The sequence below is a fragment of the Colletotrichum graminicola genome (genome assembly GCF_000149035.1).
Source record: "Colletotrichum graminicola M1.001 genomic scaffold supercont1.29, whole genome shotgun sequence".
Classification (NCBI taxonomy): Eukaryota; Fungi; Ascomycota; class Sordariomycetes; order Glomerellales; family Glomerellaceae; genus Colletotrichum; species Colletotrichum graminicola.
In genome coordinates, this window is record NW_007361033.1 from 67608 (window position 1) to 87500 (window position 19893).

A 19893-nucleotide genomic window follows, 5' to 3' on the forward strand; every position below is an offset into this window, starting at 1 on the left:
GCACCGCCTCCGGGCTTTTCCTTGTTTTCTCTTCATTAGTCACAGTGCCACAGCAAAGCGTGAGCAGATTCACAAGGACGGTCAAGAGTTGCCTGCCAGGCCGCGCGCGACGCCCGCGACCTCCCAGAGGCTGCGATCCTCCCAGTACCCCCTCTCCACGACAATCGACTCCACCCGCATGCCGACGCCGAAGACGGCATCGCCGACCGACATGAGGGCCCACGCAGTCGCGCGGACGGCGAGGCGCTGCAGGTACGGCCTGTAGAGATCGACGACCATGGCGTAGAACGTGCTCAGGCAGACGGCGGCGAGGAAGGCGGCCGCCAGCCGCAGGAAGGCCAGCTCGGTCCTGAGCAGCCGTCCGTCGACGGCGTCGACGACGCGTCCGGGGAGCCGGCCGAGTCGGGCGTGCAGCGCGGCGAGGGCCGTCTGCGCCGCGGCAGCGGGGTCGTCGCCTAGGGCGGCAGAGGCGCGCCAAACGAGGCGCGAGACGGCCTCGAGGGCGCGGCGGAGGGCGCGGCAGGCGAGAGGGACGACGAGGCGGACGGCCAGGCCCGCGAGCAGGGGCGCGTGCAGGAGGGCGACGGCGAAGCCGTACAGGTGGGCGAGATCGTCGAGCAGGCGGCTGTCGGGGCGGGCGACGCGGCAGACCCAGACGGGGCCGATGAGGTTGGGCAGGAGGAAGCAGCCGCGCAGGTAGGCGCGGACGAGGAGCCGGTTGCAGGGGCCGAGGCGGGCGAAGAGGTCGGCGTCGTCGCGGACGGCGCGGAGGCGGCGGCGCAGGCGGGGCTTCGCGGCGATGGCGGCGTTGAGGCAGGCGGTGAGGTAGACGGCGGCGGTGGCGGAGGCGTGGTAGGCGGCGCAAAGGTCCGCGTGGTAGAAGAGCCTCTCGAGCGGCCGGACGAGGAGGGAGAGGAGGAGGGAGAGGATGGCAGCCAGCCAGAGGGCGGGAGGGGCCCGGGTGGTGGTAGCCATCAGGGAGGGGTTTTCCTTCTGGGCTCTCTTGGTTTGCAGGATATCTGGATCTTTCGGTCTGCGGGATGGGTTAGTAACGGGGAGTTATGGGGAGGAGGATCCAGTCTGGGTTCGGTGTAAGTTGTGAAGTGGGAGTGCGAATGAGCTGCTGGGGAGCCCGATATGGAGCATCATGCTTTTCGAGGTTGCGGAAATCCGCATGCATATGAGGTTGCAAGTCGATAAAGCGGCCTGGCTGGTACTATTCTCGATTTGCTTCCTTGTTCGACGCTGGGCACACCGCCTTGTTTGCCGACAAAGCATATTCATTGGCGGGAGTTTGTCGACTTCAAAGGAGCCCCGTTGACGAGTACCCAACGACAAGCGTGTTCTTTTGACATGCATCAACTGTTGACTCCATCAAAGGACTCTTGTCTGGGTTGAGTAGTAGATGTCATATGCAGGAGCAGGGGTGGGTGCCGGAGTTAGCGGCATTTCATGCATGACGGAGTTTAAAGTAGGCCACCAACATCGGGATGGGCCTGCGATGATGGTATCGTTGCCCCCCGTATGGTCCCAAGGGAAAACTCCCATCACGATGATCTCGTAGTATAAAATGGTTGACTGTCCGCGGCCGATTAGGGCGTTCTCCAAGCAAGAAAGCACCACATCCTTCTCATCACAGAATCAAATCCTCTTCCACCGCAACGCCACATCAGAACGAACATCACCATGTCTCCCCCAGCAAGCTTGCCGGTCCGCCGCCTGGGAAAGTCCGGTCCCGAGATTCCTGCTCTCGGCGTGGGCCTGATGGGCCTCAGCGTCGCCTACGGCGACCCAAGGTACGTCGTCCTTCCGCCAGCTTCGCCCCTCTAGAAACGAACCGTTACCGGCCTGACAAACAGACCCCAGGTCCGATGAGGAACGCCTCGCCTTTCTTGACCGCGCGTGGGAGCTCGGCGCGACCAGCTGGGACACGGCCGACTGCTACGGCGACAACGAAGAGCTCGTCGGCAAGTGGTTCGCGCTGCACCCGGAGCGCCGCGGCGACATGTTCCTGGCGACCAAGTTCGCCATACGCTCCAAGGTGGACGACGGCGACTACCGCGTCTGGGTCGACACTTCGCCGCGTTACTGCCGCGAAGCGTGCGAGCTTAGCTTGAAGAAACTGGGCGTGGAGAGCATTGACTTGTACTACATCCACCGCCTGGACGACAAGACCCCGGTCGAGAAGACGATCGAGGAGATGGTCAGGCTGAAGAGGTACGGTCCGCTAGAAAAAGCACCCATCGCCTCGGTGGAGCTTCAGCGTAGAAAGAAAAAGAAAAAAAAAAGAAAAAAAAAGAGGAGTGTCGTTTGCTAACGTCGAGAGTTTATAGCGAGGGCAAGATCAAGCACTTTGGCATCTCCGAGTGCTCCTCCGCGGCCCTCCGCCGGGCCCACGCGGTCCACCCCATCGCGGCCGTGCAGGTCGAGTACAACCCGTGGTCCCTCGAGATCGAGGGCGCCGCCGGCACGGACCTTCTGCGAACCTGTCGCGAGCTCGGGGTCGCCGTCTTTGCGTACTCGCCGCTCGGCCGCGGCATCATGACGGGGCGGTTCAAGTCGGCCGACGACTTTGACGCGTCCGACTACCGCCGGACCTTGCCGCGGTTCGCGGGCGACAACTTCCGCAAGAACATGGAACTCGTGGATCACTTCGCCTCCATCGCCAAGGACAGGCACAGGTGCTCGGCGGGGCAGCTGGCGCTGGCCTGGCTGCTGGCGCAGGGCGACGACGTGATCCCGATCCCGGGGACGAAGAGGGCCGAGTACCTGGAGGGGAACCTGGGGGCGTTGAAGGTCGAGCTGGGAGAGGAGATGGAGAAGGACTTGAGGGCGCTGGTCGAGGAGGCGGACGTGCAGGGTGATAGGGGCGTGGCGTACGGGAACTACTCCGACTCGCCGGCGTTGTAGGTAGGTCGGGCTGAAGGGGATGGGTGTTGGGAATACATATTACTCTACATACCAGGAATGGTGATCGGGCGCGGGAGGGGAGGCTCAGAACGGAGCTGCAGAACCCCGGCCTTGATTTCCGAGGTCCCGAGACTCCGGAGGAGGGGAGGGGGAGGGGGACTTTGGAGCAGTGTATCTGATTTGCCTAGATATTGCACGGGGATGCGGAGGTTATTAGCAATCAGATTTCCTAGTCTAGTAAAGTCTCCTCGGCAAAGAGGGCCGATACTCGGAGATCGGAGTGGGGCCCCGCCGCGATAAGCTGCCGGAACGTGTGCGGAGACAGGCTGGGCGATGTCGACAACCTTATAGACGTTCCTAATCCCTCGGCCCAACGTCCCGTTCGAGATTCTCAAAGAGGCCACTTTCACCTGTACAATAGACCCCAGATGCGTGACCCAGTATCCCCAAACTTCGTTCTGGCTCCTGGAACCGACATAGGCTCAACAACACCTGTCGACGTGCGCTATCAGACGTAGTGTCTTACTACACAACCTGCAACCCACCAAGTTCGACTCCGCGCGACCAAGACATGACGGTCATCTACAAGACCGGCGAAGACGCCCGCCTGGCCTTTCGGTCCGGCGCCTTCACCTCGACGACGTCCGGCCAGGCCCCCACATACCTCCAGGCGAACCTCATTATCCTCCCGCAGCGGTACGCCGACGACTTCCGGCTCCTCTGCCAGCGGAACCCCGTGCCGTGCCCGCTGCTCGCCGAGTCGGCCAGCCCCGGCGACTACAAGCGGCTCAAGTCCTACGTCCGCAGCCACGACGGCAGCAAGATCCTGCCGGTGGCCGACAACATCGACCTGCGGCACGACTTCCCCCGTTTCCGGGTCTACGAGGACAGCAGGCACGTCCCGGTCGACGGCGTCGCGGAGCCGGTCGACGTCGCGGACAGGTGGCTGGACGGCGACCACGTGGGCTTCCTCATCGGGTGCTCGTTCAGCTTCGAGAGGGCCCTCTGCGAGGCCGGGCTCGCGCCGCGGCACCAGCTGCACAACCGCTCGGTGGCCATCTACCGGACCAGCATGCCGCTGTGCGCCGCGGGCGTCTTCTCGGGGGCCACGTACGTCGTGTCGATGAGGCCGTACAGGCCCTCGGAGATCGAGAGGGTGCGCGACCTCACCAGGCCCTTCGTCGCGACCCACGGCGAGCCCGTGGCGTGGGGCTGGGACGGCGCCGAGAGGATCGGCATCAAGGACATCACGAAGCCGGACTGGGGCGACGTGACGCTGCGGCTCGACGGGGAGGGCGCGTTCGGGCCGGACGACGACGAGTACGTGCCGGTGTTTTGGGGCTGCGGCGTGACGCCGCAGGAGGCTGTGATGCGGGCCGACCTCAAGGGAACGGTGATGGGGCATGCGCCCGGGCACATGACGGTGTTGGACGTAAGAGAGGAGGAGATATTTCCCGTATCGTAAATCGTAGCCCGAAAGGCTTGATGGGAAGAGGATCGGAGGGGGGAAGGTGAGTTTTGGGTAGAAGTATAATAGACTCGATTTATAATTATCCCCGAATGACAGATGTTTCAAGCCCTTCAAGATGTACTTCCTAAGGATTTTCACCTCGGTGACTGGACATTTATCAAGCGCCCTCCCGCCTATATCGAAATGAACAGACTGAATTGCTTGCCTCCCCCCCCCTCACATCAAGATCATCGTCGAAAAACAAGTAGCTCTTGACTTTTCAGTCTCTTGCTATAAAGCTCTGGCCCTTAAAAGTGGGAAGTTATCAGGTCCCAGTCATGTCCTGGACCTTTGGTCTCATTCCACCAAAGGCAAACAAGAGAGCGGCGACGTTAGAAAAGCGTCTCTTTGACGGACAATGCCATGGTGTTGCCTTGTTGCTAGACGCCTTTCTCCTCCAGTGGTATTCCTGGACAATAACCGCCGTCAAAGGGCGGGCCTGAACAGCCGAGCAGCTTTCATTGAACTTAGACTCGCTGAACAATCAGTCCTTGGCCAGGTTTGGTACCGGTGCCAGTGTCAAAGATGTGTAGGAAAGGAAATGTAACCTGGATCTCCGCCGTGAGAGCAAGGATAGAAGAATATAAGGAGGTCTGAAGAGGGCCATTTCCCAACATCTAGACGGCAGGTACGCAACCAACTTTGAAGATTCACCACTCCAACCCACGAATAGTAGCACTTAGCATTTCACTCGTCATTTCAACTAGACACAAGTCCACGCAGTCTGTACTCGAGATTTCACAACCCTTTTCGGTTCTCAACAGCGTCGATTCCAAACCTCGTGACCATAACGATGCCACCGAAGGCAGGTTCTGGATCGGGTGGCGGCAAGAAAGGAGGCGGTAAGAATGGGGGCAGCAAGGGAAACGGCGGCGGGAAGAAAGCTGGCGGGAGACAGACCGCGTCGTGGAGGATCAACCACGAGCCCAGACAGACTCGATCCCAGGCTCGTGGAGCCGGAAGTCGGCCACTGGTCGCTTTGGACATGAATACTGGAGTGGCGACGACCGCATCGCACCAAGTAAATCGAAGGGCGACGCCGCCGCCACCAGCACCACCAGCGCCACCAGCACCGCCAGCACCGCCAGCACCGCCAGCACCGCCAGCACCGCCAGCACCGCCAGCACCGCCAGCACCGCCAGCACAGCAAGGGCAGCAAGGGCAGCAAGGACATCAAGGACATCAAGGACATCAAGGGCAGCAAGGACAGCAAGGGCAGCAAGGACAGCAACAACTTCCACCACCTCCTGCTGCTGGTCCTCCGCTGCCGCCAGGTCCACCTTCAGTTCCCACGGCGGACAATCCTAGCGACGACAACGATGATAGTGATGATGGCCAAAATAGTGATGGTAGTGACGGTGGAGATGAAGGAAACAAGAACGACGACGGCGATGATGATGACGATGGAAACGAGGGAAACAAAGGCGACAAAGAGAATGACGGCGACGACGATAATGGTGAGGATGGCGGTGGTGGCGGTGATGGCGGTGATCGCGAGGATGGTGGGGATGGTGAGGATGGTGAGGAGAATGGAAACAATGGCGATGAGAACGATGAGGGAAACAAAGATGGCGAGAATGGAGCCTTCGATGGTTCAGGTACGGGCAGCAACTCCGGCAGTAACGGTGGCACAAACCCCGACGGGGGTGCTGGTCCCAACCAGAACGACGGTTCGGCCACGGGCTCCAGTCTCAGCGGAACCGCTGGCCAGGACGGAAACCAAGGGCAGCCAGGTACACCAGGGGGCCAAACGACTTCCCGGAGCACGGGTGTTCCCGCGTCGCCCGATAGCTCACCGGAAACCGAGCCCTTCCCCCCGTACACGGAGCCCTCTCCGTCGACGTACATAGATACAAGCCCGCCCGCAGGCCGTGGGGGTCGCCAAGACGATAATAGTAGTAACCTTGGAGGCGATGGGGATGATGGGAATGAAGAGAGCGGGCACGAAGACCAAGAAGGGGAAGAAGAAGACGAGGAGGAGGAGGAGCAAGAGGAGGAGGAAGAAGACGAAGAAGAGAAGCCGGATAACGGGGCCAATCATTCCCCAAGACACCGATCACCAAGTTCCTCTCCAGGCCCATCTGCATCGGGGCAGCATGGGTCGCAGACATACCCAGGGCCAAGAGGGGGGAATATGCCCTCGGCTGGGGGCGCCGAACGGTCTGGAACCGCGCCCGGACGCAGTACCGGCCCCGGCTCTGGCCGAGGCGGCGCCGGTCGCGGTCGCGGTCGCGGTGACGGTGGCAACCGTGCTGCGCCATTCCGGAGGATCGGCGCACTCGGAAAGTCCCTGCTTCCTGCTGGGGACCAGGCAACCGGGCATCAGCAAAAGCGGGGACGAGAACAAGACGGGGACGGGACTCGGCCGGCTAGAAGGCGCAAGACGGACTCGGCCGAGCTGGAGAACCCCGCGCAGCCCGCCTCCGCTCGCGGACCCAGGACGGGCACACCGGGGAAGAGACCGAGCGGCTTGTTTGACACGCAGGAGACACCGACGAAGAGACCGAGGCTCGGATAAGTAGAGGCAGGGCGTATATAAATATGATGGAACGGTAGTAGAGGTACATCTTGTTGAATTGGGATTTTGTCATTATAGTTGGCAGTGCCTTGTTTTCTTAATTTTTTTTCTTCCAAGGACTGGGAGCATCGGGTCACACAAGGCCGCTTGTGGGATTTCTGCTACACCACAAGGCAAGGCGATCTAGTTACCTGGTCTGTCTATGATTGCGTCCAGTCGCATTCGTGCATCCTTTCCTCTCAGCAAATCATTGCAAGGGGCTGGCACGGTTCATCTTGCGCTAACCTGAGGTAGTGAGAGAGAATCGAGGAGTGCTCATATTCATACCAAAATGGCGTTGTGTGGGGTTGTCTGGTAGAGCTTGGTCTCGTAGTCGAGTTCGGCCTCTTCCTTTCCCGGAGGACGACGGGACCAGTTGAAGAATCTGTGCTCCCGAACTTATATATATATATAAAGAGAAAAAAACGAGCGCCGCGTCTCTCGTCGTATATCAGCGTTTCCAACGCTGGGGGTATCATAGCATGTCTTCGTCTTCGTCGTAATCGCCGTCGCCGTCGCCGCGCTCCTCTTCCTCCTCGCGCCTGCTGGCCTCGGCGCTCGCGCCGATCTTCCGCACGCCCTCGATGACGCCGAGGAAGAAGCCACGGCTCTCGGCCAGCTCCATGGCGCCGACGCCGCGGAGGCTCATGACGCCGCCGACGCCCTCGGACAGATCCTGGGTGCTCTTGCGCATCTTGGCGGCGCGCACCTCGTGGAGGTCGCGCAGGAGGGAGCGGACCTCGGAAGGCGAGGGTATGTCGTCGGAGGCGTGGGCCAACAGCACCTCGGCCAGCTCGAACCAGTGAAAGGGCAGCGCGTTCGGGGGGGCGTCGGCCGTGCAGGACGGCAGGAAGGGCGGCGACAGGGTCTCGTCGGGGCTAGAGCCCAGACGGCGCGCGTTGCCCATGGCGTCAGCGCGTATCGGGGGGGGCGGCGGCGGGGAAAAGGCGTCGGGGTCGCGTTTTGTCTCGTGGTGGACGATCTCGGCGAGGGAGTTGGGGTGGAGCCATTGCGGAGGCACGATGTTGGCTCGGCGTTGTTTCTTGAGGAGGAGAGCGAGCCAGAGAGGCAGGTTGGTTCGTGTTGGGGGTTTCAGAGCTGGCGTCGCACCCTGAGCAGGCGTCAGGCATGCATGTTAGCAGACTGCTAGATGGCGACGAGACGCGTGGCGGGGTAGAAAGGAAGGAGGAGAGTTCTCACGCTTAAGAGGTTGATGCTTTCCAGCCGCTGGCGCGGAACGATGGTGACCAATTCCATTTCGCACAGGAAGGCGACTTCTGCAGGCACAAGGCCCGGTGGGAGCGGCAGAGCCATTTTGTTTCCACGGGGAGGGGAAGGACCTTTCGCAGCTTAAGCAGCCCTCGACAAGATGATGCTTTCATCCAGGCGCGTCAACTTTGAGATGTGTGACGGTGGTGGGGGGGAGGTCGATCCGTGGGGTTCGCGGGGAATCTACCGGCCCGTAGGTACTTAGGTACATGATGACGCGGGATCTAGCACGTACCGCTGTACAGCACGGACAAGAGAAGGGGCAGTACGTACCTAGCCCCCTCCCCACCCTAGCTTTGGAGTCCGAAGCCCACCTAGGTACCTAGGTACCTAGGCCTACCGGTAGGTATGAGCAAGGGGTCGGGGACCACATCCGTAATTAGTCAGCAGCGACAAACGATCTACAGGTGGCAGGGCTAGGTAAGGCAATTACCGTATCTTCTCGTTAAATCCGTCTTTAGCTACTGCCCGAGCTAACGGCAAGGGGAATAGCAGCGGCCGAATGAGGGCTAGCGTGTCGGCAGAAACAAGGCTACTTGGTTGGTTGATGGGTTGGCGAAGTTGATTGGAGCAGTAGGTGAGGAGATGGATGGATGGACCGCCTTCTATTGTAGGCTTAGCTCTTTGGCGGCCGCTACACTACTTTCGGTTAGCTCGTGCAGTAGCTTAGGACGGATTTAACGAGAAGATACGGTACCTACCTACCTACCCCTACCGGTATTATATTACCCCCCCCTACAGCTGATATCAGATTAGAGGGGGAATACGGAGTATTCATCAAAAGTAAGATCCTGTAGTAGGAGGGTAGGCATTAGTTACCAGGCTGCCAGGCAGGGGTAATTAACTTCGGCCTGGTACATACGGTAGCACAAGTACATCAGGTACGCGCACACACACTTTGTAGTTTACATTGACGCATGATTGCGGATGTAGGATACGTGTATACCCGATCATACGACATCCAGGGAAATCGAGGTACGGATAATGTGTGGATACATAATACCAAGACATGAGGGAGAGACGCGGCTCGGAAAGTGGCCAGCCAAGAGTTCCGAAGACTAGTATGCTACTTACTACATCAAGGTGAGAAACAGGCATGTATGGCCAGGAAAGGTTAGAGTCGACCTTTATTTTCTCAGACAAGCATATTTTTTTTTTCGGTTCCCTGTTCGGAGCCGGGTCCGTCCCCCGACGACTACCTAATCCTGAGCAAGGGGTCAGCGCGTAGCCGTTAGGCGGGATACAAACCGGCTTTCCTCACCTCATCCAAGAGGTATTTCACTCTTCTATCTACCGAGTTTGATTCGTATCGCGAGATTGATAGATACCCTACCTCTTCCTCCAAAGAGCTGCAGCTCATCAGGCCATATCCTGTCGATCCCCACCTTTGCACCTTGGCAGCCTTTCATCGTCTATGATTGGCAGGCCTGCCGTCTCATACGTATCATATTTGTACGGAGTATACGGATACAATATAGAGTTTAGACACGCATTGCGGATCCATAGGACTACCGGTACAATGTACACCAGAAGTGTCTTACAACTGTCCAGTCTGCCCAACCAATCAGACCATCTGGACCTGGTTCCGGTGCTTGTAGGGGAGATAGCGACGAGCAGAGAAATAACCCGAGTTGCATGGGTAAACTACCCTACCGCCACCGACCTGGGGCCTGTTCCCGCTGGTAAAAAAACTCTTCACCTACCGAGTACTTTGGTTGGTATATTTCCAGCCCTCGCCTGCCGAGATTGGCACATTCAGCTGTCCTCCCTTGGCAGCCATTGTCTCGCTCGTCGTGGTGCTTGAGCTATGACGGCAAAGGTGCTTGCTTATCAGCACTCATGATTCACCCCTTTGCGGAATTTGACTGTGCCCGACTCAGGTTTTTCTCGTGGCCTCATAGCCGCCGTTGAAGTTTTCTATCTCTCATCACTCGTGGCAGATGGGTTTCGTCCAACGCTAGTGGAATCCTGCAAGTGAGCCGAGCAATATCAAACCGACGGCGAAGCTCCTTCATCGAGAGCCGGCCGGGTTTGGGCAGGACCCCGTAGTTGAGCCGGATCTATTTTACGCCTGTATTTGGTGTTTCACGCCGCCCTTCCTGGGCTATCTTCCAAACAAAGCGCGCTGAACACCGGAAAACCCGGGGCGGCAACGTCAGCGAGGCCTTTGGGGGCTTTGGGGCGTCGACCTCACGTTCCTCCCACGCCCCCTTCCGCACCAGTTCCCTACGGAAAGAAAAACCCCCATAAACAAATAGGAGATTGCTTCCTCGCCCAAACCCTTCCCCGCCGGTGCCCACGAGAGAGCCTGCACATCTTATCAGTGTAGCTTACGTCCGCCGTCGTGTCAGCGTTAAATCGGAGCAGGTTGTTCGCCCCCCTGGCATCCCGGAGAACCTTGGACCACAGGACCACAGTCATGTCTTCCAACCTGTTAAACTTCAACAAGCCATGCAGCGGTTGTCGACGACGCAAAGTCCGCTGCGACAAGGCGAAGCCGTGCCTCAACTGCGTCCGCCATGGCATACCCTGCATCTACGACCCACAGAGGGACTTCGGCGTTCCCACCCCCGAGAGCCAGCATCAGCTTCAGGACAGAGTCGACCGCTTGGAGAGGGTCATCGAAGATATGAGGAGCATGTCCTTATGGGGTGACTCGCAAAGGGGCCTCGGCAGCGCGTTCCCCTCGGTGAGTCCCGCCACGAGTCACTTTGGCGAGCCTCACCGCGACGAGTCGATGGCCGGTGACCCCGGAATGCAAGTGTACGACGACAATATGTCCTACTATCTTGGGCCGAACCACTGGCTCAACCTTCAGGATATCGTCTTCGAACCGCGGTGTCTCTTCCACATCGACCCGGACAAGACCGGCAAGAACCCTACCAGTCCGTCCTCGTGGCCTCTCGTCCGGACGCCCGCTCTGACGAACCTTTCCCATCTGCATCTCGAGCCCGAAAAGGAGGACATCTTGACGGATCTCTTCCTGGCGCACGTCGAGCCTTTGGTCAAAATGTGCCACGACGCCTACTGGCGGCAAGAAATAACGGACTTCAGGGTTGGGGTCCACAAGACGCCTGTTGATATAGAGGCCGCCATGTTCGCGACACAGGCCATGACTGTGGCGGCCTTGCCAGCAAGCGTCGTCCAAGAGAGACTTGGGAAGTCCAAGAAGGATCTGTTACGGCACCTTCAGGAGGCATCACAGTTGGCACTCGAGCGGGCTGACATCATGCGCAGCCGTAACCCCGTTGCCTTCTTTGCCTTGCTCTATCACATTGTCCGTCTGACCCCCAAACGGTTTCTTCTTCTTCTTTTTTTCAAAACTTATTTTGTACTTTATTTTTCCAAGATTTCTTTTTTCTAGTTTGTCAATTACTATGCTATAGAAGAAATGAACAGCAGCTGATATACTGATTGTGGACAGCAAATGAAATTCATCGTTGGAGACGGAGAGGTTGCTGTTGCTCTGCTTGGTCTGGCGGGTCGCTTCGGGACAAGGCTTGGACTACACAGGAACCCCAGCCATTATAACTATTCACCGTGGATAGTGAACATGAGAAGTCGGCTATGGAGCCACTTCGAACTGATGGACAACCCGTCGTATAACCTCGAAGGCGCTGATTCGGGGTTACCATTCATTTCCGACGTCCAGCCGCCGAAGAACGCAAACGACGCCCAGTGGGTGCCGAATAGGTTCGCGAAACCCGGCTCGGCGCCCCCAGACCAAGACGGCATCACCGACATGTCATTCGCGCTCGTGCGGCAACATCTGGTCAGGACCATGCAGTTCATAATCCGGAAGCGTAACGACGTCGGTGCCGCCGAGGAGCTTGGCCGCCTCGTGGACGAGACGGAAAACTTCATCACGGCCAAGTTTGTCGCGCACGCGGACGGCTCATACCCCATTCATGCCGTCATGGCGTCTTACTTCCGCGGAAGCATTAAGAGCATGAGGCTCCTCGTTGACGGCATCGCGGCCCGGTACAACAGCAGCCCGGATGCCGAGCTTCGGGCAAGGCAAGTTACATTCCCCGAAGCCCACTAGAGGCCGAGTCATTTTTCTGACTTCTTCCGCGTCAGATTCTACCAAGAAAGCGTCGAGATTCTAGAGGAGATGGAGCGCGGCGAAGCGGTGGCTGTCCAGAACCACTGGGGCTGGCTGTACCGGTGGCCGAAGGCGCCGTACCTGATTTCCGACACCCTGATCGGCCTCGCCCAGCAACCAAAACACCCAATCACGGACCGGGCGTGGCGGCAGATGAACATTGCGTTCCGCAGGCACAACAACGAGGACATCAGCATGCGCAACTTCGCGGCGTGGCGGGTGATCGAGGCGCTGTGCGACCAGGCGATGCTCTACCACAAGCATAAGTCACATCAGGGGGCCTGGTACGCCCAGAGGCTCGACCAGGCCCGCTCCGTGACGACTCCGGCGCAGGGAAAGCCCCCGATGAGTCTTGAACACGCGACCCTAGACGACATCTTGGGCGATGTCCAGATGTTCGGCCAAGACGCCTCTCACCACGGAGGGATCAGTTTCTACGGGCCGCAGCAGGATCTCGGAACCATTGGGTATCCTGACTGGGCCCAGCCAGCCCACTCTCACGGGCAGGGCGTGCCGCCTGCGCATCAGCCGCCTGAGGATAGCGAAGAAATATAATCTCACATCACGAATAGGAAGAAGTGGCGGTGAGGCGATTACGGTATTGTTGCGACGAAAGGAAACTAGCGCCAACATGGGCAGAAAAGATGCCCACCGAAAATTGTTTCACATTTCTTCCTCTGAGGGAATCCATCTTACTACACCCGGCACATCAATGGCTGGCACAGGCACACGTGCATGTGGAGGAGGCCAAGCTACTGATTCCAAGAAACCGTGTCTCAATGCTTGCTCGGCCTGTGGGTCCGAGTGCGTCCGAAGGGCCATCCATCTGGGAAAATGAGGAGGTCAGCCTAATGTCTACTGTCTGGAGGGAGGTCTGGGAGGGGGGGGGGGGGGGGTAGAAGAAAACCGGAGCTTACATTGACTGGGCGCGTGAACGTCAATGTTCAACTCGTCTGCCCAGGTCCACACGAGGTTGGAGTCCTTGAGGAACGCCCGCCCGACGAGCACGGCATCCGCCTGGCCGTCCGCCAGGACCTCGGTCGCGTCCTTGCCGGTCGCGATGCCGCCGACGGTGCCGACGACGGCGCCGGTACCCTCGAGGGCCTTCCGGACGGCCGCGGCCAGGTGCGCCTGGTACTTAGGCCCGGGGGCCACCTTCATCCGCGCGTCCTGGCCGCCGCCCGTGACGTCGAAGAAGTCGACGCCCTTGCCCGCGAGGATCTTGGCGAGCTCCTGTGCCTGAGAGATCTCCCACTGCGGGATGGACGGGTCGTGCTCGAGGTAGTCGCTGCCGGGGATTCGGGCGAAGACGGGATAGTCGTCCGGCACGTTGGCGCGCGTCAGCTCCGCCAGCTCGACCAGCAGGCGGCAGCGGTTCTCGAAGCTGCCGCCGTACTTGTCTGTCCGCCGGTTGGAGGTCGGCGACAAGAAGTTGTTGATAAGGTAGCCGTGGGCTGCGTGGATCTCGATCGTCTGCGAAGAAAGAAAGAAAAAAACACCTCAGCACTCAAAAAGACATGGCCGCTGCGCGAAGCTGATAACCACAAAGGAGGAAACGTACGTCGTAGCCGACCCTGACTGCGCGCTTGACGGCGTCAACCCACTTGGCTTTCAGGATTTCAATGTCTTCCAACGTCATCTCCTTGGGGACGTAAGTGTCCTCGCTGTACGCCACGGCGGATGGGCCGTACACCTCGCCCGGCCATCCTCGTCCCTGTCCCCCCCGGGGTTGTCAGTCTCTTGTGGGCAGTTCTACTGAGGACAGGAAGCCCTACCGTTTTCCCTGCGACTGCCTTGCGGTCTATCCAGGGCGCTACCGTGCTGGCCTTGCGGCCGGCGTGGCCCATCTGGATGCCGATGTGGCCGCCCTGGCTGTGAATGAAATCGATGACCTCCTTGGCGGGCTCCAGGTGCGAGTCGTCCCAGATGCCCAGGTCCTCGGGGGAGATGCGCCCCTCGGGCACGATGGACTGGACCTCGGTGAGCACCAGGCCGGCGCCGCGGACGGCGAAGCCCTGCAGGTGCGTCTTGTGCCACGCCGTCATGTGCCCGTCATCCGCCGAGTACTGGCACATGGGCGACACGAAGATGCGGTTGGGCAGTGTCAGCCCGCGCAGCTTCAGCGGGGAGAAGAGGGTCCCCTCCGGCTGCGGGTCTCTGGCCGTCCCGGCAGCCGGATCCTGGATCGGCGTGAAGTACGGAACCTTTTCGGTCCGGGCAAGAAGTGTCAGAAATTGGTTTGACCCGAAAACGGCTCGCAGGGGCAAGGTAATGGGGAGGGGGGGGGGGGGGGGGTTGAGGGCAGATGGGGAAGTTCTTACATTTTTCGCTCCCTCGTTGACGAGGCCAGGGTCTACAACCTGCAAAGAGCCAGCGATTGGGGCCTGGTCTGCGCCCTGGGCAATCTCGACTTTTGTCATGTTGAACGTGCCTGTACAGTATATATACTAATAGATGGTGGTTGGCTGCGATTGGCGAAATAGAAGTGTAAAGCCCAAAGTCTAATACCGTCTGTGCTTTCTATAGTGAAGGTATCGTGCATTCTTTCGGGACGCAAAAGAGGCTTTATATGTAATAGAATTGTGCCGCAATTTGTAATCGAAACTGTCTAATCGGTAGCTTATTGAGCCGCCCGGCGCTGAATAATTGCCGTTGGACGGCGTCACGGCTTTACATGTCGGCGGTTCGCAGAGAACTCGGCCCATCTTTTGGTTGGCTCGCTAAGATCTTCCAATATCCCACAATCCTCTTTTATTTTGTCCGATGGTGGCGTGCCTTGGAATGGCTGCTGACTGCATGGCGCTTGATTATGCCGACAAATGTCACCATATGCCACGGTGTAGCGTCAGATATGCAACTATGAATTAGTTTAGGGCGGCGGGCGCCGAGTCAGTCGTCGGGAGGTCATGCAAACCAAATTCAATGACCTTATAACTTTGATGTTTGATATTGACATATGAATCATGATACAACCCGCTTATGGTCATAGTTAAAACAGACACCACTACTGCATTTTCTTAACAATCAACAGTGAAATGATGATACGAGCGTGCCATTGAAACTAGCATGTAGCCCGTCGCTAACGACGAGTGGCCTGCATGGCAGACGGCTGACTGATCTGAACCCATGCTCCCACGCGGCCTAATGTAGCCCGCGGCGGCTCTCGGACTCGCCGACACGGGCAGATGCGTACCGACCTGACACTGCCTGTAGTACTGGCCAATAGATAGCGCCGCCCCCTCATACCATGTCGACCATCAGTCGTCTCCGTTGTATAAGAACGACAGTCGATGCCTTTTTCCTGACACAATCTACCTGAGCCTGTAAAAGATACCGTCGAGGTCTGTCAGTAACAGGCTCTCCAAGGCGGCTGATTAATTCGCCAGTCGCCTCAACAGTCGGGATTTCATTGAAGGGCTTAAACTGCATAGTGCTAGGCAGTAGAGCTGTTGTCGCGCCGTCCCAAGTGACGAATTGGGAGGGGTAGTAACGCAGAACATCTTATCTCATGACGAGGTTCGGGTTGGCAATGAACCAGAAGTGGTCAGTATGCGACTGCAAAACAAAGCGCCGTGACTATTCGACACTAGTGCTCATGACACCGCTTGAATGCGGACCATGGCCATTATGTAGCGGAGCGATGGGCTTACTTTTCGACAACGGGAACATTTAGGTTCATAAAACCATCCGATGTTTGTGTCGCACGAGCATTGCCTTTCGACACACATTATGGAGAATGGGCTGGCAAGGAATGGCCGGCAAGCTTGGTGATGTTAAAACGCCATAGTATAGATGGACATAGGCGAATGGAATATGCGCCGGCGACAGCGAGGAGGGTGCTTTGGTAATCAGCAGTAGGAACAAACGGGATGCAATTTCTACAGGCAAAATGGCGCCAAGCTGCAGTAATATGCGACTGACTACCTTAAGCTCACTTCTACAGTGATCCCTGCCAATCAGCTCTATTAAACTTCGGCTTTCTGTCATATCTGAGTTTTGTCATCTCTGAAATAATTATAGTTATGGTTTAGGCTCACAAGACACACAAGACACGTTGAACTGGAACAGCCCCCCCGACTGAAACTCCAAGGCCGTCTGTAGTGTGTGTGCTAGCCTTAGAGTAGTGTCCACACGCCCGAAAAGGGGATGCTGGCTGATCTGCAGATCAGTTGCGGGGCCAAGGGAAGCAGACCTGGTAGTGAGTTCAACCAGGCCAAGGTACCCAGGGTATAAGACAACTCGTGCGAGCTGGAGACGACTGAGGATGGACCTGTCTTGACGGAGTTTGGTATGAACTAAACCAAAGCAAAAGCGAGAGATGAGAAAAGAACCTAATCTCTAAATCGAGACGCGAGGGAGACATGCTTCTTTGTTTTTGAATTTAGGCTTGGGTTCGGCTTACGGATGCTCCCGTGGTAACACACGCTCCAAGATGGGGTAGGGCGCAACTTGATTCATGTCGTCGCGTACACGCGAGTGCGCAGCCATGAGGCGTCAGCTGACGCAGATACGTCGGAGAGGGTGGGCTATCTCTGGTACGTATGCTCTGCATCGTATTTCCAGCACGTTGGCGGTGGTGGCGGCAGTCATTTCAAGTTTCGCTCGCTGGAGTTTGCGGACGCCGACCACTCCTGCTAACCAAGCCCGGCTTGTTTGGTTCCCTGGTATGAAACTGAAACGGGTGTGGCGAGCGGCCCCAAGTATGAACGCAAAGTGATAGGTACTCCGTCGACCTGTTGCCCATCATCCCATCTTTTTTGTTTTAAAGCCATATACTTTTACTTCTAGTTCCAAGAGTTGCCTTACCGAGTTGCCGAAGATATTCCTTCGATACGTGTGACAGCCAGCGTGGTAGCGTCGCCACTGCGTCTCTTGCCGTGGTTTCTTCTTCATTTCATCAACCCTTCTCTCTGCGCCGCAAGATTCCATCTCTTCTCTTCTGTTATATGTCAAAGACCTCTTGGCGGATCGACTGCAGGACTCCGAATGTTTGACGACGTCGTATCACCATACTAATGTACTAATATTGAGCCCTTCTTTTTATCCCTTTCCGGATTGCCTCATGGATCTGCAGCCAAGCCATTGATTTTCAACTCTTAATTACTTATACCATACGCCGCCGACTCCCGTTCTGGTCTCTCTCCCCTTTGAACCAGTTCAGTTCATCCATTGTACCGATCATTTTCCATCCCTTTGCACTTCATTTCGTTGTCAACTGGCTTGACATTTGGCTGCTGGATAGCCTTTATTTGGTTGACATTTTGTTTCGTTGACAATAACATCACTTTATTCGTGATCACCACCCTCCTTCAATACCGCCTCTTCGTTCCTTTGGCTTCAACTCTCATTCACGATAGATACACTCAATTTTTTTTTTTGAACCCTTCCCACTCATATCTCGCAAAGCTTCACAACCGTTGACGCCCGCTCAGCTAGTCCAATCAGCCGAGAGAATGGGCTGGGGTGTGGTCGAGACTCCAGGTCAACCCTTTGCGCCAGGAACAGTGCTGCTCGAGGACAAGAAGATACCCGACGAGATCACAGTTGGCGATGATGGTCTCAAAAGGAAGCAGGGGGTCATCCTGCAGCCGCAGCCCGGCGACGACCCCAACGATCCTCTGATGTGGTATGTCTACTACACCGACTCGGAACAACAACAACAACCCCCCTTTGGCGCATACATCATGAGCTGACATGATCTTGCCCCTCGCCCTTGAAGGTCTACGGCATGGAAATTCGCTCACCTTTTTGTCATTGTTTTTGGGTCTAGTGCCGCCAACGCGTAGGTCAAATTCGCCATCAGCAGGTCCATGTTCAGTGGCTTACTTATACTGTCTTGTTTCACAGGATCACCACAATGGTCGTTCCCGGCATTGCGCCGCTCGTCGACAAGTTCGGGGCGACCCAGGGCAGCATATCCAGCCTTATTCTCAACGCGCCGACATTCTTCACCAGCCTCGCGGCCTTCTTTGTCGTGTCAGGAGCTGAGATCTTCGGCAGGAGGCCATTTTACGTCATCAGCACCGCCGTCATGGCCGCCGCCAACCTTGGCAGTTTCCTGGCTACTGTACGTTTTTGTGCCCAGTCAACCTCCACCCCGATGTGACCCAGAGCTTGATCGCAACGGACCGGGGACGGTTCTTTGTTTGCTAATGATCCCGTACAGACTTATTCGGTTCTTGTCGTGTCTCGAGCCATTGCCGGCATTTTCTCCGCCGCCACGTTCACCCTCGTCACAGCAACCATCGCCGATATCTTTTACGTACACCAGAGAGGCAGCGCCGTTGCTTCCTGGAACGTCGGGCTGACCGTGGGCGGGCAGCTTGGGTAAGCCGATTCATCACCCCTCTCTCATCTTCATTATTATTCCAACTCACCTTGGAAAAGGAGGCCATGACTGACACTCTTCCCTACAGCCAGATCATCGGAGGAGTCGTCACCGACAAGCTTGGTATCTCGGCCGTCTTCGGTCTCGCCGCTGTAGTCTTCGCCGCCCTGTTCTTCCCGACGTACTTTCTCGTCCTGGAGTCGGCCTACTTCAAGAGGGGCGACGACATCGGCTCGCGACAGCAGGAGAAAAAGAGCAAGGATTCCGTCGAGGTCGAGTACGCCAAGAACCTGCCGGCTCGCAAGGTGCCTTACCTGAAGCAGCTGGGACTATTCCGCGGCAAGATGACGGACAAGACGTTCTGGATGGGGTCCCTGAAGCCGCTATTCTTCCTCTCGTCGCCCATCATTCTCTACAGTGCCCTTCTCAACAGTTTGGTCCTGGTCCTCTCCGCTGGCGTCACGAACCTCATAGTCATCATCCTCAGCGATGCGCCGTACAACCTGCAGCCCACCGACATCGGACTCACCGGCCTGCCCATTCTCGTCGTCTCCCTCATAGGCGGGCCCCTCATCGGCTGGTTGTCCGACTGGAGCGTGCGCTTCATGGCCCGGTCCAACGGCTCGAACCCGGGCGTCGCCGAGCCCGAGTTCCGCCTCGTCCTCCTGATCATCGCCCTTCCCATGACCGCCGCCGGCCTCGTCGGCCTCGGGATCGCCATCCAGCAGGGCCAGCCGCTCCTCTGGTTGCTCACCTGGCTCTCCCTCATCTCCTTCGGCTCCTGCATCGGCGTACAGGTCTCCGTCGGCTACATGATTGACTATCTCCCCTCCCACTCGGCCCAGGCCTTCACGATCGTCAACATGATCGCATCCCTTGTCGTCTTCGCCGGCACCACCCCGCTTATCGACTGGCTCCAGGCTTCAGGCCCCGTCGTCGTCTTCTCAAGCCTTGCGGGGGTCACCATGGCCAACCTTATCTTTTCCTTCCCACTCTACGTCTATGGTAAAAGAATCAGGACTTGGTACGGGAGCACGCGGCTGTCGCGGTGGGTTCTCAACTAAGCGGGCGGCCGTCCGGCAGATCACCGGCACACTGGGGGGTATCAGACTCAGACGTGCAGTTTCCTATCAGAAGAGACGCTGCGATTGACGACTCGGATGGGTTGGAGCGGCGGGCCCGGGATTTTATAACCCTGACGTTGGAAAGAGCAC

At 57.8% G+C, this 19893-nt stretch overlaps 8 protein-coding genes across 8 annotated transcripts; 5 read left to right on the plus strand and 3 right to left on the minus strand.

Moving 5' to 3' along the window:
• Positions 1-81: 81 nt before the first annotated feature.
• On the minus strand, positions 82-975 carry GLRG_07158 (uncharacterized protein; the record flags this gene model as incomplete). Its single annotated transcript, XM_008097843.1, has 1 exon — positions 82-975. The coding sequence occupies one exon, from the start codon at positions 973-975 to the stop codon at positions 82-84; it is 894 nt and encodes a 297-aa protein (XP_008096034.1).
• A 711-nt stretch (positions 976-1686) lies between these two features.
• GLRG_07159 (aldo/keto reductase) lies at positions 1687-2910 on the plus strand (the record flags this gene model as incomplete). Its single annotated transcript, XM_008097844.1, has 3 exons — positions 1687-1796; positions 1867-2217; positions 2334-2910. The coding sequence occupies 3 exons, from the start codon at positions 1687-1689 to the stop codon at positions 2908-2910; spliced, it is 1038 nt and encodes a 345-aa protein (XP_008096035.1).
• A 571-nt stretch (positions 2911-3481) lies between these two features.
• GLRG_07160 (uncharacterized protein) lies at positions 3482-4375 on the plus strand (the record flags this gene model as incomplete). The annotated part of the gene is made up of 1 exon (XM_008097845.1): positions 3482-4375. The coding sequence occupies one exon, from the start codon at positions 3482-3484 to the stop codon at positions 4373-4375; it is 894 nt and encodes a 297-aa protein (XP_008096036.1).
• Positions 4376-5213: 838 nt separating this feature from the next.
• GLRG_07161 (uncharacterized protein) lies at positions 5214-6938 on the plus strand (the record flags this gene model as incomplete). The annotated part of the gene is made up of 1 exon (XM_008097846.1): positions 5214-6938. The coding sequence occupies one exon, from the start codon at positions 5214-5216 to the stop codon at positions 6936-6938; it is 1725 nt and encodes a 574-aa protein (XP_008096037.1).
• A 514-nt stretch (positions 6939-7452) lies between these two features.
• GLRG_07162 (uncharacterized protein) lies at positions 7453-8291 on the minus strand (the record flags this gene model as incomplete). The annotated part of the gene is made up of 2 exons (XM_008097847.1): positions 7453-8088; positions 8178-8291. The coding sequence occupies 2 exons, from the start codon at positions 8289-8291 to the stop codon at positions 7453-7455; spliced, it is 750 nt and encodes a 249-aa protein (XP_008096038.1).
• A 2374-nt stretch (positions 8292-10665) lies between these two features.
• GLRG_07163 (uncharacterized protein) lies at positions 10666-12906 on the plus strand (the record flags this gene model as incomplete). Its single annotated transcript, XM_008097848.1, has 3 exons — positions 10666-11523; positions 11671-12227; positions 12327-12906. 3 exons carry the CDS (start codon positions 10666-10668, stop codon positions 12904-12906), a joined length of 1995 nt encoding a protein of 664 aa, XP_008096039.1.
• Positions 12907-13127: 221 nt separating this feature from the next.
• Positions 13128-14771, minus strand: GLRG_07164 (NADH:flavin oxidoreductase/NADH oxidase; the record flags this gene model as incomplete). Its single annotated transcript, XM_008097849.1, has 5 exons — positions 13128-13177; positions 13269-13824; positions 13913-14065; positions 14127-14555; positions 14673-14771. The coding sequence occupies 5 exons, from the start codon at positions 14769-14771 to the stop codon at positions 13128-13130; spliced, it is 1287 nt and encodes a 428-aa protein (XP_008096040.1).
• A 3033-nt stretch (positions 14772-17804) lies between these two features.
• GLRG_07165 (major facilitator superfamily transporter) lies at positions 17805-19743 on the plus strand (the record flags this gene model as incomplete). The annotated part of the gene is made up of 5 exons (XM_008097850.1): positions 17805-17977; positions 18071-18133; positions 18199-18418; positions 18518-18678; positions 18768-19743. 5 exons carry the CDS (start codon positions 17805-17807, stop codon positions 19741-19743), a joined length of 1593 nt encoding a protein of 530 aa, XP_008096041.1.
• Between the last annotated feature and the right edge of the window lie 150 nt (positions 19744-19893).